This window comes from Vombatus ursinus, unplaced genomic scaffold (genome assembly GCF_900497805.2).
Source record: "Vombatus ursinus unplaced genomic scaffold, bare-nosed wombat genome assembly UNPS02014839.1, whole genome shotgun sequence".
Lineage (NCBI taxonomy): Eukaryota > Metazoa > Chordata > Mammalia > Diprotodontia > Vombatidae > Vombatus > Vombatus ursinus.
The window spans coordinates 6,050,041-6,066,013 of record NW_020954617.1 but is presented as its reverse complement, the minus strand read 5'-3'; the positions used below and the strand labels follow the sequence as shown (position 1 = coordinate 6,066,013).

Below are 15,973 nucleotides of genomic sequence, written 5' to 3'. Positions count from 1 at the left end.
GGGTGAGGGGAGGGAGGGGAACACCCTTTTATCCCTACATTGATTGAGAAACCCTAGAGACATTCCTTGGAGTTCTACCCAAATTCATTTGTCAGCATTTCCATAAAGATAAAGGTTTTTAATTAATGTATTATATTAACCATGGCTCAAGGTACTCTCTATTCTATATAACGATAACCACCCAGAGACTTTGGCTAGCAATCAGTACCTTCCAACATGGCTATAATAACCTAACACCAAGTCTATAATCCAGACAAGGCGTTCTTAACCTGAGGTATGTGAACTTACCTTTTACAATATTTTCAGAACTGTATTTCAGTGTAACTGGTATCCTTTTCAATCTTAAGTATTTTATTTTATATATTTAAAAGTATTATTCTGAGAAAGCCTCATTTCTCAGGCTTCCACAGACTTGACTAGACTACCAAAAGGGTCCATGACAAGAAAGATTAAGAGCTCTGTCTAGATGATATTCTGGCAATAGTGGAGATATATGAAGATGCAGCTCCACAGATGACCCTACTCTCATCTTCAAGTAAGAGATTCCAGACCATCCTTCACTAGATCACATCCTACTTATGGAAGGAGAAGAGACTCACCGCCGTCTGAGCAGTGATGTGAGTGCAGCCCACAATCTTGGCTCCCGCCAAAGGCTTTTCTCCCTGAGCTCTCTTTCTCAAAGCCATCAACGCTGGCATCTCTAGAAGGGATCAAGACACATCACAATAAGAGAGGAAGGAATTTGAAAGGAAGGAGAAAAAAAATATAAAAACCTGAGCCTTCGGTAAGATTCAATCAAACAACAAACATTTATGAAGCATTTACTATGTACCAGGTATGGTGCTCAGCACTGTGGGACCAAATACAATGAGACAGTCCTAGTTCACAAGCAGCTTACATTCTCTTAGGTGGATGTGACATGTTCATAGATAAATAAATACAAAGTGGTTTGGAGGAAGGACACCAGCAACTGGGAGAATGAGCAAAGTCTTTTTGAAAGAAGTGACCCAAGCTGAGCCTTGAATGGAGCTAACAGGTTCCAAGAGGTAGAGAGGAGGAAAAAGGACATTCAGGCATCAGGGGCAGCATCTGAAAAGGCAAAAGGCATTGGAGAGAATGTCCTAAGCAGCAAACGACAAGGAGGTCAATTTGGTAGTGCACAAAGCTCATGAGGTAGAGAATGTATAATCAGCCTGCAAGGAAAGGCTGGGACCATACTGGGAAAGACTTTAAATGTCAGAGCTGAGCTTGTATTTAATCTCGGGGGCAACAGAGAGCCAATGAAGCTTCTTGAGAAGGGGAGTGACAAGCATTAAGCATTATTTAACCTGGGGTCCTCAGTTGGGAAGTTTCCAAATATTCCAGAGTCCTAATTCCTTCCAGCTTTTCCCTCCTTTCTTCTTGGAGGGTGGGGGTGGGTAGGGAAAGGAGGCTCCCTCTGAACACAAATGTTCACCTTCTTCCGGAAGTGCTCTCCGAAAACAGATCTCTTTCACTACAAGTATTAAACTTCACTCGAACCTCCACTAGTTCTCTGACTCCAAGACACAACCAAGGCAATAGTTTGGACGAAGGTCAAAGGTAGACTTGAAGCACTGAGTTTAGAAAGCATTTGCCTTCTTTACCTTGCTCTGCAATCTCAATCTCTCGCCGGCCAAACTCTGCCTGTTTGATGTTCTTGACACAGAAGTCGCTGCTACCCTTGGAGTTCTTCTGTTGTTTGTCCCGTGGGGAAGTTTCATCATCAGAGCTATCTGTGTATGAAGCCGCTAGAGAGAGAAAAAGGAAACTTCAGGGGAGAAATTATTTTTCTTCTTAGACCTCAAAGTGTGGCATCAGCTGGTGCCACTAATCAATATACCAATGATTTCCAACCACATCGTAATCACCCAGTACAGTTAGACATTTGTCAAACACAAAGGGGGGGAACCTGAGGTGCCCTGATCACTCTCTGCAGAAGAGCAATCACCTACTCCCCAGAAGGAGCAACTAAGACAGAAGTCTAGGGAGCTAAAAAGGCAGTTTCTTATGGTAACACTGGCTGAATGGTTCACAAGTAGAAAGAGAGATGCATTATGCCATTTGTTTTATTAAACAGTTCTGACAGAAAGGAAAGGGGCTCTTATTCAAAAACTAGTATTCCGAGACCCTCTGAGTAAAGATTCAAATGTGGTATCACAGCCATTAACACTCAAGTGTCTAGAATCTCAGTCACACTTCCCTTTGCTGTTACTTGGACAACAGGTCTAGTTGCAATGCCAAGTCCAATACCTATAAGCTGGAAAATAAATGATCCCTGGAAAAAACACCCAGTGTCATGTAGAAAGGGCTCAGTTAGTACCACTCCCCCTCACTAAATACAATTAGGCTGAATCATGCTTGTTGATAGGCCTTCCCTTTATGCTGACCTCAGGTCATTCTGATAAAGATACTCTAGATATATTCACTAAGGCAGATTTCTTCTCTTTGGATCTGACCAACTAAGCATATAGTGACAGATTGTTTTTTTTCAGTCAGGGAAGTGAGAGCGGGGAGCAAGGAAGGTCTGGAACTATGATTCCATCAGTGTAAAGTCTGGAAACTCCTTCTACCAACCCAGATCAGCAACTCTGAGAGTTTAAGAAAGTTGCCTGGGACATTTATAGGTGAAATGACTTGGCCCCAGCCACACTGCTGTATGTTAGTGGCAGGACTTGAATCCAGGTCTTCATGATGCAAAGTCTGGTCCTCTATCTGCAGTAATAGATGGTGGAGGGAAAAAAAAGATAAAAACCACTTTTGAACTTTGTATTGACTCTGCAGCTGGTGCTACTACGTTTACTCTATCCAGTGGTTTCCCAGTCTTCTTACTGTCCTCAGTTCTTGCTAATCATTTGTTAAGTGGCCTAACATAATTCTCCCCTTCCCTGCTCAGAGCCTATGTTTCTGGAGACAACTTCTTCCTAACTAGCCTTCAAGTGTCTATGTGGCACCATATGCTTCCCAAAGGGATATGTGGTATGGTGTAGAAGAAGGGAAAGCTGTAAAAGCCTGGGATTCTTTGGGTCTATGGGGCTCTAATCTGATTATATCCATTGTATTAAGGCACTGCTGGAATTTCTGTTCAGAGGATTCATCTCTAGTTGGGCTAAAGAAGGCAAGTCTGACCCTGCCCAACTGAATCAAGCAAGGCAGTCCCAAAGATCTGGGCAGCAGGGGGCCAAGCGTCCTTTCCAGGGCTGGAATGCTGCCCCAGAACAAAGTCCCAACATGAGGCAATGAGAATGATCCTGGACACCAAGGGTGGTGAGGGGATTAGCAAGTCCCAAATGAGACTTTTCTTCTTGAAAGGAGCTAATCTGGACAAAAAGTTTGAAAACCTCCCCCTTGTTCCCTCCTTTCACCTTCCCTGGGTGAGTGAGAGCTCAAAGTACCTTTGGCAACAGAACTTAAAAAGAACTGCTTGAGGGCAGTCATCTGTCTTGCAGATCAAAGCTCAGGAGCAGTTTATGACTTAGAGGTTTGCCTCACCTGGGAGGAGGTGGCTAATAGCTTTGCCTTCCCAGTAACCCAGAACCAGAAGCACAAGACTGTACTCTCAAATGCAATTATCACATGCACACAGACATTCTGGACTCCAAATCACTTCTTAGGGTCATCGACTTAGAGCTGGGAAGGACCTTCAAAGTTATCTAGTCTAACCCCTTCACTCTTTCTTTATTTTCTTTTTAAACAGTTAAGGAAACTGAGAATCAAAAAGATAGACCCACAATCACAAGATATTAAGCGTCAGAGCTTGAATTTGAACCAAGTCTTCCTGATTCCAATTTGGAACTCTCTCTTTTATAACACAAATTCTTACTCATTTCTGGTTCAAGATATTAATTCTACACCATATAAAACCTGAAGTACTAACAGTTATGAGGTTCTAGAACAGAGGTTCTTCACCTTCTTTTGTGTTACAGACTCCTTTGGCAGTAAATATTAAGGACCCCTTCTCGGAATAATGTTTTTAAATACCTAAAATGAAATACATAGGATAAGAAGGGAAACTCATTATACTGAAATGCAATTATCAACTTTATTTTTACGTTCACAGACTCCAAGTTAAGAACCACTTCTGGAGGCATCATGGTACAGTGGAAAGAATACTGGATGTCAGAAGACCTGGATTCTTGTAATGGCTACATTATTAATTAGCTGTGTGACTCTGGGCAAGTCTTTTAAGTTCTTTGGATTTCAGCAAATTTATCTGTAAAATGAAGGGTTTGAATGAGATGACCTCTTAAGGGCCTGCTGAATTCTAAGACTCTATTTCTTATGAATGGAAAAGGAATAGGATACCTGTTATACTAAGCAACACCTTGTTCCTTCTAGCTTTCTTTCCTTGACTTCTATCACTCTAGTTAGCCTCAGCAATAGCAAGACTCTGTAGTTTTAACAAGGCCTAGACATTGACAAGAGCCAGACTTACCCACCCCTGCAGCCAGTCTGATAAAGTGTGTAGGATCTTTCCCTTATGGAAGCACTCCTATTTTCTAGTGCCTTAAAAAAAGAGGCTAGGAGCAGCTAGGTGGCACAGTGGATAGAGCACTGGCCCTGAAGTCAGGAGCACCTGAGTTCAAATCTGGCCTCAGACCAAACACTTCATACTTACTAGCTGTGTGACGCTGGGCAAGTCACTTAACCCCAATTGCCTTTAAAAAAAAAACAAAACAGGAGGCTAGAAGAAAAGACCACTTCAGGGCAAAGAATGGGACTCCCTTACAGGAGGAACTTCCTCTGAGTTGATTTTTTTAAAAGTGCTTTTAATTGCTAGTACACTTTGGAGGCAATAGCATAGTGTAATACATGAAGTAAGTAACTAGTGGGAGGGACAATGCTCTAAATCCATACATGGGTCTAAAGTTTTGACCAAGATTGGTACCTGATTGGTAAAGTGACCTATCCTCAGTTTACCTCTAAAATGCCAAAAGTAGTTCCTTCCTATCCCTTTCCACCAAAAGTCAAGCAGATAAATGAGAAAATAACAAAAAGATCGGCCATTAAAATAATGTAATAATGTTACTAGAAGCCACATCCTTATTTGACAATTTTCTTCTTTCTTGTTTGAGAAAGCACACATGAGGGATATTGATCTGTTTCTATTCTATAATGTACTTCTGAGCTGGCTGGCTGATGCTTGTACTCTCTGGTTGTGGCCTGATCAGGGAGCTGTTCGTTCTTCTCAGTCCTCATGACCTAGACTTCTATCCACAAATGAACTACCAATACCTGCAATACAACTAGGAGAAACAGAACAGAACTTTCAGTTAAAAGTTCTAGGACAACCAATCCTATTGAATTACAGAACTCTGTGGGAGCCACAGGATTCTTGGGTCCTCTCAATTTATAAAAAGGGTTAAAAGTGACCTGTGTGCTAGGTAACACTGTGAGGATTCATTTAACTAATGATTTTAATCCTTTAGGAAAAATGTGAAAAGTACTCAACACAGTGATTTTGTTCATCAGGCTCTTCTTGGGATTTTATAACAGCTAGTCAGGAACTAAAGGGCACTGTTCTCCCATCTCCTCTCTGTTATTAACTGTGGCAATTAATTAACCCATTGTAAAGGCTTTATTCAAAAACATATCAACAAGAATGATCTGACAATTTTAAAAAGTCTGTTCTCTTTTGATTTCAATAGTTGCTTTTTGTTTGTTTGGCTTTTTTTTTGTTTGTTTGGGAAAAGAATTCAAAATAGCTTATTTCTACAAAATTCTTTCAAGAACCTATTCAACTAGTCCTTGAAATGACTAGTGTCACTTGGAAATGACCACAGAATGTAGCTCAGAGCCACAGGCCTTGGCTTGGAAGGGATCAGGCATATAAGTGTCTTGCAAGACATGTCCTGCCACAAAAGTTTCTTTTGATATGTGTTATTATTATGCCTGCTTCTGGATGATTCATATATAGAGAGAAAGGACTCGCACTCACACTCCAGGGTTCCTTTCACTGTTTTTTTCCCTAACCAAAGTTTGTATGAATGGTCTTGATAAAAGTTTGCAAGAAAATGACCTGGAGATGTTAACTGACTAGCAGCTCAAATGAGCTAAAGGTGTTATTCAGGTATCTGCTCAAGATGCAAATGCAATCTCAGTCTGTATTACTATAAGTACAGTGTTCAGATCAAGAGTGTTGACAGTACCAATGTACTCTGCACGGGCCAAAATCAAACTAGTAATATTAAGTTCTGGGACCAAAATTTTGAGAGGAATGTCGACAAAATATGTGACAGTCTCATGCAGCAGCAAGATTTCCAGTAAGGAAGAGCTTAACAGAGGGATGCTATTGCATGGGACCATTGCAATGAGAGATCCCTTCCAACTCAAAATGCTCTGATTTTATGTTCCTAAACTGAATATACTTAACAAGAATAGCTCTGTTTGTCCAATCTATCCAAGAGACTTCAATATCCGTATGGACACCAGCTCAAATTCACCAATAGAACTTCATGAGCAACTATGGACTTATAATAGTATCAAGCCACTCTGATAAGACACTGAATGAAAGGCTATTTCTCCTCCCTGAATATCAGGAAGACAGAATTGAGGTCTCTTCTATAAGAATACATTCTAAATTTGGTACAATTTTAAATCAAAACTAGAACTCACATTTAAATGTTAAACACTTGTATAATTAATTTATATGATTTTTGTCTCTAGTGTTAAATTGTTTACTTATGAATTTCCTTTTTACATTTATCAATTCTTGTTGTTTCAGCAGAAACATTTAGCTACAACATTTGGGATTCTTCAGATAAAATTCATGGGAGTTACGTCATGTGCCCTAGTGTTCACAGCTTCAAGGACTAGACAAAGCTATGAAGGGGAAAGTTTAAAGAACACAGCCTAATCAGCTTAAAAAGTACAGCCAAAGAATTAAGTTCCAACTCTACATAACAACCAAAAATAAAAACAAAAACAAAAACAAAACCCACAGCCAAAAAAACCTACACCTTTTTCCTACTGGAGTGGAGACCAAAAGTAAAACTTCAGGACACAACTGAGATTTTTAATAAAAATATGAAGTTACTGTGAGAAGGTGATTAGAATCAACTCAATACAGAATTACATGAGAACATAATAAAGAACTGCTGTGATAGGTTAGACTACAGTTCATCCACTAAAGTGTGATCAGTGCCAACAATGACAGTTGCTTTCTATGATGTCAGCCTCAAAAGGGTTAAGAGTACATACCTTCATAACATTCCTAGTTTCTCTATCCAAATCCTTCTTAAATCTGTTTATATTTCAACCTACACGACCTCTTAAAGTATTAAGTACTATCAAGTTTATCATCTGCAATATTAAAGCAGAGTTTCCCTTTAATCATTTCCTCTCTCAATGCTTAAGACGTATCCCTTCCCTTTAATTCTAAAATTCCAGGATTTGAATAAACATGCTTATTTTATCAATTTCTTTCATAATTCTATAAATTTGGATCATCTGATCACCATTTCCTTTCGGAACTGAAGAGTCCTTAAAAAAAAAATTCTATCTACATACAGAGGCCTTTTTATTCCTTTTATCATTTCAATACCCCTTCTCTAAATCTTCTTCAGCTCTGTTAATGTTTTTACTAAAATGCAAACCAGATCTGTACTTGGTACTCAAGGTATGATACAAATCATTGGTAGAATATCCTAACTGATAAGGTTAGGATAACGTTATTTGTTATGTTTATTATACTGACTAAGCGAATCAGTGAACAAATATTTGAGTACCTTTTAGTGGAAAACATTAATATTTGCATTTTTTAGCCTTTTTGGAAATTTTAGTCCTTTTTCTTTTTTTTTTTTTAAGTCATTTAGGAACAGCTGACTGATGTTTTCCAATAAAAGTCTACAAGGACTAATTGTTTCTGCTCAGATTTCCAAGGCTCATCAAACTTATACACCTGAGTTAGTGTCAACACAAAGCAGAGAGGGAAGTTATAAGTAAGGGAATAAAACAGCCCAGGAGAGAGGGCATTGGAGACAAAAATCTTACAAAACTTGTTTGAGCTAGCCAGAATGTCTTTATTGCTTCTTGTGGCAAGGCAGTCTTCCCTGGGTATTTGCAAGCACCCAGGACTTCTGCACAAACGAAAATGAGAGCATTCAAAGGATGGAAAAATACAAATAGAAAAATACAAAAGTTTTGTTAAGGGCATTATTGCTTTTCTGGGTAGGTCCAAAAATTGTCTTTCCTTTATTAACCTGTCCTGACTCTATATAAAGAAATTTATTTTATGAGTTAGAAAGACGCAAGTTTAAAGAAATGAGTTCTCTCCATAAACTCCCAAAGATGAATCCAATAATTCCATTTGAAATTTTGGTCTGAATTTCTTGAAGGAGGTTACTCTTTCAATGAGGAGCTTACAGGCCCTTACTTAGGTTGGAATAGGAGTAGTGTGGGCAGCTGTATCACCCACCTGAGCTATAGCTATCAGTAGATGACTGAGAGATGGAACGAGACAGGGAGCGGCGTCCAATCTTGGTGGGACGTTTGTTGAATTCTTGCTTCTGGTCAGCAAACTGGATCTGCTGAGAAAAAAAAAGTCCCAGTTATATCCAGCAAAAGATATTTCATATTGAGATACTAGAAGTCAATCAAAACAATGCCCCCCCCCCCCAAGGTTTCTTTCCTACCTTTCAGGTAAAGATGATTAGGATGTTCCACCTAAACTAGTTACAACATTAAGACTCTTGGTGAGGTTAGAGGACAGGTCTCCTACCATAAAATAATTTATTTCTATAAAAACCTAGAATGGCTTCATTGCAAAAACCCAAAGTCATTATCACATATATTGATCATACCCCTCTAAAAATAAATAAAGTCTTAACTAAAAGAAATACTTGAAGAATATGGCACTCTAATTAACAAAGCTATTGGTCAGAAAACACTTTCTATATTAATCTTTATCATTGAAAAACTTTCTAAAAATTTTTAGTCCACTTTCCTGCCCTAGTAGGAAGAGTGAACATAATTTAATTTTTAATGATTCAGAATCTTGTAGGGCTTCAAGATCATAATTCTGAACACTTCGACGTACCATATTTTTTGATGTAGAAGACTAGGCTGAATGTACACTGTCCCTAACATATGCCTTAGAAGTAGCTTTTCTGGAAATTTTTGCAATCAGCTTTTTTGGTTTTACTCCTTACAAAAGATGAACATGTGTAGGATCCAAAGTAATCAGGACCGTACTGTATTTATAAAGAACACCTTGTACTTTTTGACTTAAGAATCCATCTTTCTCTCCTCCTCAGGCTGAGTTCCTTCACAGTTGCTTAGAGATTGTTCCACTATTATCATTCTGATACAGTTGTAGGGGCTCTAGGTATTGGAGTGTAGAAAAGACTCAATACTAAAGTTATAACCATTTGAATTAATCTAGCATTCTCATTTAGAGAAACTGAGTGCTTTCATATCACCACATTATTCTTTTCAATATCTCTCCAAAGAGATGGTGGAAGGGACAGGGAGGAAGAGACTGAAATTTTAATTTTGTAGATGGAAAGGCTGGGAATGGTGGTTTAGATTAGTGATCTGTAAAGTCAGAAATAACTTTTAAAAATTTATTTAGGTTTTTATTTATTTTGGTGTTCTCCCTCTCTACCTGCCCTCTACTCTACTCCTGCTCTAGTGTGGTGCTATCAAACTCAAATAAAAATGGGAGCACTAATCCATACATAAGGATCCCTGAGGAATACATATTGCCTTAGTTTTAAGATGTGATATTACCTATGTTTTATTGTATTTTTAAAAATTATTACCCAATGACATTTTTAATCTGGATTCGAGGGGTTAGGGGTGGGGGAGGAGGTTTGAACCCTCTGCTCTAGTCCACCTTACTGCTTCAGAAAGGATTTGAGGGATACATATGAACAAAGCAGCATGGTTTGGAGGACACATGGTCTCAGAGTCCTGAAGACATAAGTTCAAGTCACTTAACCTCTTGGTGCTTCAGGAAACTCTTTAAGGCTTTAGATTGCAGAGGTGCTCATTTCTACTGGTAGAGGGAGTTTTCTTGCTGGGAGTTCTTTATACCAATGAAATTACAGATGCCATCCAAAAACAAGTGCAAAATGAATCCTAATTCAATGAACATTTTTTCCAAAGAGAGTGATGCAAGCGAGGCTATTACTTCTTCATTGTCCTTACTTTAGTAAGCTTTATGCAAATTACAAGATTGGTAAACCAAGCCTAAAGATAAGAGGGTCAAAAACATGAGTGGAATGCCAGCCATACATAGGTGATGGTTCTGGAGATAGTCTATCTCCCAAACTCTCTTTAAGAAGGAAGCCACATATTCTTTCTAACAGCTTCTTCTTCTTTTTTAAACAGTTTCTTTTTTCTTTCTTTCTTTTTTTTTTTGTGAGGCAATCAGGGTTAAATAACTTGCCCAGGGTCACACAGCTAGTAAGTGTCAAGTGTCTGAGGTCAAATTTGAACTCAGGTCCTCCTGACTCCAAGGCCAGAGCTCTATCCACTGAGCCACCTACCTGCCCCAGCATATTCTTCTTTCTAGACCCACAAGATACAAAAAAGGTAGCAAATCAGCTCTCCATCAGTACAACTCCACATTAAGCAACTAACTAGAATGTTGTTTGCTATTTTTTAAAATGGAGCAATAGATCCTGAATTGGATATTTCATCTGTCCCATAATCTGGAGTAGCTAACTTATCCTAGAATTTGTAGTGCTCTATACCAGTAACACTGCACTGTTTAGAAACTTAACTACCACTTTCTTAAACTAGTTTTTATATAGTCTCTTCTTATAAAATCCCTCTCCACTTGTAATAATATTTCCTCAGACCTAGCCCCAAGTTAAGGTATACCTTTTAAAACCCTTATGAATATTGAAAGGCAAAAAGGTTTAAAATCCTGTTTACTGGTTAGCAAATTGATTCTATTTGAGATCATGGAATCATGGAAACAAACTGATAATGCAAAATTGGAGTCAAGCAGAAGTTTTGTCAGGGTTAAGTGTTTTCTCATCAACTAGAACCAGAAGTTAATCAAGTCTAAAGCGCAGAAAAAGACGGTTTTCTCTGTTGAAAGGAGTTATTGTCCTCTAATGTCCTTCTCTACCCCGAGGAATACAATGCTGATACACATTTAACCCAGATGCCTACTTTCTGATACAGCAATACATTCCCCACCCTCCTGTGATACCCTGATGGTTTCTGTCACCTCTATCTCCTAAAGTTCCTACCTTCTTAAATTAATGTTAAATCCAAGGAGCTCTATAAAGTAAAATACTGTTCACCACTTCTCCTCTAGCTCCAAAGAGAATCCTCTCCTTCTAACAGGCAGTGAGGCAAAAGACAGACAGTACAGAGACTCTGATTCCAGAGAGAGAGAGAAGCCTTCAATTAGACACAAGAAGGGGGAAAAGAGAACAAACATAAGCCACTGGCTTCATACTATATAGCAGCAGCAACAAATCCAGCCTCACCTGGGCTTTAATCCCAGAGTCACCACTGACAATGTACTTCTTCTTGCTGCTCAACATAGTGCTACCACCTATAACCCTCTCACCACCTTTCCAGTCCAGGGACCCTGGTGTCCAGTCCTTTACACCTTCCCCATCAGCAATCTCGGCAGCTCTGGTTCCAGCTGGCTGTTTTTGGTGGGGTTGTTAGCCCTGCCTGTAGCAGCAACAACAACCACTCTGGCACGAGAACCCCAATATTTAATAAGAAATTTCTGCTAGCTGATCACCAGCCATTCCGTGCTCTAGAGTAGTGGTGGTTATTTGGCTTTATTTTTTTTTCACCTAATTACAAGGATCTTCTGACCTCTAAACCTTAACAACAAGTCCCCCAACGTGGCCCAACTTGCATGCGCATAACAATAGCTTATTTATATAACCAGTGCACTTTTTGCTTGCTATAATTAACTTGCTAATTAGGTTCCTTTTTAACTACCTCCTCCTTTTTCTCCCCCACGTCAGACGATTTCAGTTAACCTGGCCTCATTAGAAAAAAATTAACTACCAAGCCACTAAAACAATGAGGAGATTTATTCTATTGCTAAGAAAAAGTTTTAAAATAACGCCAAGTACTTTGCAAGTCCCTATCTAGCCTACATTCCCCCTGTCCTTGGGCAGAGGCAGACCTGCAGACCCAGGCTTTAGACCTTGATTATTAAAGTGCTTCTTCAAGTCAGCTGCATCACAATTAAACTATGATGTCTTCCCTATTAAATTGAGACCACAGGAAAGCTTCTCTGGCTAGGTTTTTGCTGATTTGGGTTACCCGGCTCTCATTTTCAACATTTCACCATTTATTGTCTCAGGATCCAAAGTAGATGGTTCCCCTACCTCCCCAGAATTGTCAGAGGCCAATAACCCTGTCAACTGACAGATAAAGATGTTAATCAAACTACCACTACCCTTTCAGGGCTAGGTATGGTAAATGAAGCCCTAGTAAAGTTATGTGATATAATCTTGGGGTTCTCCTGTCAGAACAATTGTTGGAACTATGGGGGGGAGGGGCGCAAAGCAAAGGTAACACACATACTACCCCTACTCCCACCATTTAAAAAAAAAAAAAAGTTAGAACCAGATCTGGAGTCACTAAGATTGCTGATGAGAGAGGGAAAAGATTAGAGAGGGTCACGGTAAACATAACGGAGAATTAATCTCGGGTTTGCAACATTAAAGAGAGAGAAGCAGCAATCTGACTAGAAATTTTTCCTAAAAGAAGGAAGTTTGTTTAAATACAGCTAAGGGGATAGAATAGATTATTATTTTTAAGTAAACTTAATTTTTGGTTAGGTATGCAGGCAAACCAGCTTGGAAATAAACTGATTTTTTCATGTCTTTCTCAGTTTTGTGGCATTAATAACCATGATAGAGAAAGCTATACCAAGCTAACATGCACTAGGCTCCATTCTCATCTGTGGCTGCTGTATGCAGGACTATTTTCTTGATTTGGCACCTGGGAATGGCACAATAAACAGCTGTTCTAGGGGTCTAGCCCCAGATCAATAATGGTAAGGCCACTCTGAATGTGACTGGAAACTTGCCCAATGCTATTATCTAAGAATGAAGAAAAAATAATTAAGCTAAAATACAGATATTTACCTACTCACTCTATAACTTATATAGTAGTGTTGAAGAATATACTTATGATGATCATAACAATTGCTCACATATGGGATTTTAGAATTGTATCAATCAATGAATAACTATTTATTAAGGGCCTCCTCTGTGTCAGGCACTATGCTAGGTGTTGAGAATACAACTACAAAGAACAAAACAATCCCTACTTGCAAGGAGTTTCCATTCTAACTGGAGATACAAGTACAAATATAAACAGCACAAATAGTGTTAGTAAATACAAAGAAGTTACATAAAAGATAGTTTGGGATGTAGGGCACTATAGCACTGTAGGAGATCAGGAAAGGATTCACAGAAAATGGTGCTTGAGTCCATCTTAAAGTAAGAGAGGGATCCTGTGGAGTGGAGGTGAGGAGGGAGTGTACTCCAGGCACTGAGCCAGGAGACTTAGTGCTGCATGTGAGGAACTGAGAGAAGGCCAGTTTAGCTGGATCGCAGAGAAGATGGAGTAATGTCTAATGAGGCTGGAAGGATAGACTGAGGCCAGGATGTATAGGGCTTTAAAAGCTAAGTAGGAGTTTATATTTTGTCCTACAGGCAACAGGAAGTCATGGGAATTTATTGAGGAGAGAAGTGACATGGTCAGATCTGTGCTTAAAGAAAATCATTTAGGCAGCCATGCATAAGATGAACTAGAGTGGGGAGAGACCTGAGGCTAGGTCCAATTAGGAGGCTGTTACAATAATCTAGGACAGAGGTGTCAAATATGCTGCCTTCCAGTGATGCTAGAACCAGATAAAAATGTAATTGGGAAATATTTTACAAGATTAATAAAAATACAACAAAACACAGATAACATTACATTTTATAACTAAGTCAATTATGTGGCCTGCAGGGATCTTTATATATACATTACAGGCCCTTTCACTATCTGAGTTTGACATTACTGATCTAGGCAATGAAGGCCTGAACTACGGTTGTAACTGTGTGAGTAGAGAGATAAGACAACTGATCAATTGGATATGTAGAATGAAAAGACCAAGATAATGCCAACTTACAAACCTGGGCAGGATGGTGGTGCCTTTGACAGAAATGTGTAAGTCTGGAAGAGGGGAGGGTTTTAAAAGGAAAGATAATGAATTCTGTTGTAGACATTATGAGTTTAAGATGTCTCCAGGACACCTAGTTAAAAATGTCAGTAACTACTATGTGTGAAGCAGTCTATCAGGCACTGTAGATGGTACAAAGAAATACAGTGCAATAGGAAACTGGGGGAAATGTGAGAATTTAGAAATCTTTATTTAAATAATATCAAAAGCTGAACTTAGCTTGACTTTACAGATTCCAGGTCAATATTAGCAATACTGCTGCCACTTACAAAAGAATATTCTTATTATATCAACAACAACAATAATGAGAAAATAAGTACAGGTACTAAAGGAGTTGTCCCAAAAGTCACTGCAATAATATTCCCACCAAGAATATCTTAGATTTATCAAATATTTTCCCTTTAGGAAGGCGAAAAAACTTTCCTCTTTATTTCAAATTACTTTTATATTAAACTAAAAGTCAATCTCCTTGATTTACCACGTCTTCTGCCTTTTCCGTTTCCTTTCAAACTAACATGCTTCAAGTGCAATTGTAGTATTTTAGTTGAGGTCACTGAAAACATTCTATGACCCAGTTTGAACTTTTTGATTGGAAAGACAGATGGAAAGAGGTTTTCTCTCTCTAGTCACATTATGAACAAGGAGTAACATGGAAATTTCAGGAAGATCAGCCTCTGCAGTTGTGTTTAGGTGCATACATATTTTTGTGATTCCTTTTTTCGATTCATTCTGATTAGGAGAACTGCATTTTGCCATCTCCAAAACTTGCTTTTCTCTCTTCTACTGAACGTAGTAGATGTTTCCTAATAATGCAGCAATATATTCGACCCCGAGACAAAACATTTTTTCAGGTTTTTCACTTGATGGCAACTTGATATTGATACTAAGCACCTACTATGTGCACAACAGTCTACCAGGCATTATAGATCAAACAAAGAAATATGATGCATTCATAATAACAAGAGAGATGATATAATATATGATTATAAAAATCATGAGTTCAGAAGAGACGAGAGTCATTGTAGGCTTTAGTGATCAAGAAAAGGCTTCAAAGGAGGTCAAGACATGGGCCCTGAAAAAATGTTTTTAAATAGTAGCTCTCCTACTTACAGAGGTAACTGCGGTGTTCTATGGTGGATAAAGGGCTAGCCTCAGAGTCAGGGAGGTCTGGGTTCAAGAACTGTCTCTGACAAATCTCAGATTTGTGAGTCTGGCTAAGTCACTTAAGTTACTTAACTCTCAGTGTCCCAGGAAGCTCTCTTAAGACTCTAACTGCAAAACAGTTGCTCCTTATTAGTGGAAGGAATTTTCTCACCATGAGTTCCCTATGCCAATGAAATCACAGGCCCAGGGGGCAGCTAGGTGGCCAAATGGATAGAGCACCAGCCCTGAAGTCAGGAGGACCTGAGTTTAAATCTGGCCTCAGACCAAATACTTGACACTAGCTGTGTGACCCTGGGCAAGTCACTTAACCCCAATTGCCTTTAAAAAAGAAAAAAGAAAAAGAAAAGAAAAGAAATCACAGGTCCAGATCTCCCTTCCCCATGTCCTCCTCACCCCTAAAAAATCTGAAGATTCAAAAACCATTGAATTTAATAATAAGAAAACTTCTGATACTGTTGGAGTTGAAAGCCAAAGGGAAAAAAAATGAACGAAATATAAATTTTGATTAAATGAAATATTGGAATTTCTTAAATTTCCAGAGATGTTGCAATTCTTTGTACAGTCTCTGGAGGTATGAGTTGGATAAGCAAGGGAAATATATAATAAATACAAATTCCTCTTTTAAAA

At 38.8% G+C, this 15,973-nt stretch overlaps 1 protein-coding gene across 7 annotated transcripts in view; it reads right to left on the bottom strand.

Annotated features, from left to right (window-relative positions):
* AHCYL2 (adenosylhomocysteinase like 2) overlaps positions 1-15,973 on the bottom strand; it is a 150,830-nt gene that overhangs the window by 27,211 nt on the left and 107,646 nt on the right. For 4 of the 7 annotated variants that reach the window (XM_027840184.1, XM_027840190.1, XM_027840186.1 and 1 more), the window contains 3 exons: positions 8,435-8,543; positions 1,626-1,769; positions 600-700 (listed from right to left, as the gene is read on the bottom strand). In XM_027840184.1, the coding sequence (XP_027695985.1) occupies positions 600-700; positions 1,626-1,769; positions 8,435-8,543 (354 nt within the window). Of the gene's footprint in view, positions 1-599; positions 701-1,625; positions 1,770-8,434; positions 8,547-15,973 lie in introns of all 7 variants that reach the window. The other 3 variants (XM_027840183.1, XM_027840185.1, XM_027840187.1) reach the window with 1 other exon arrangement.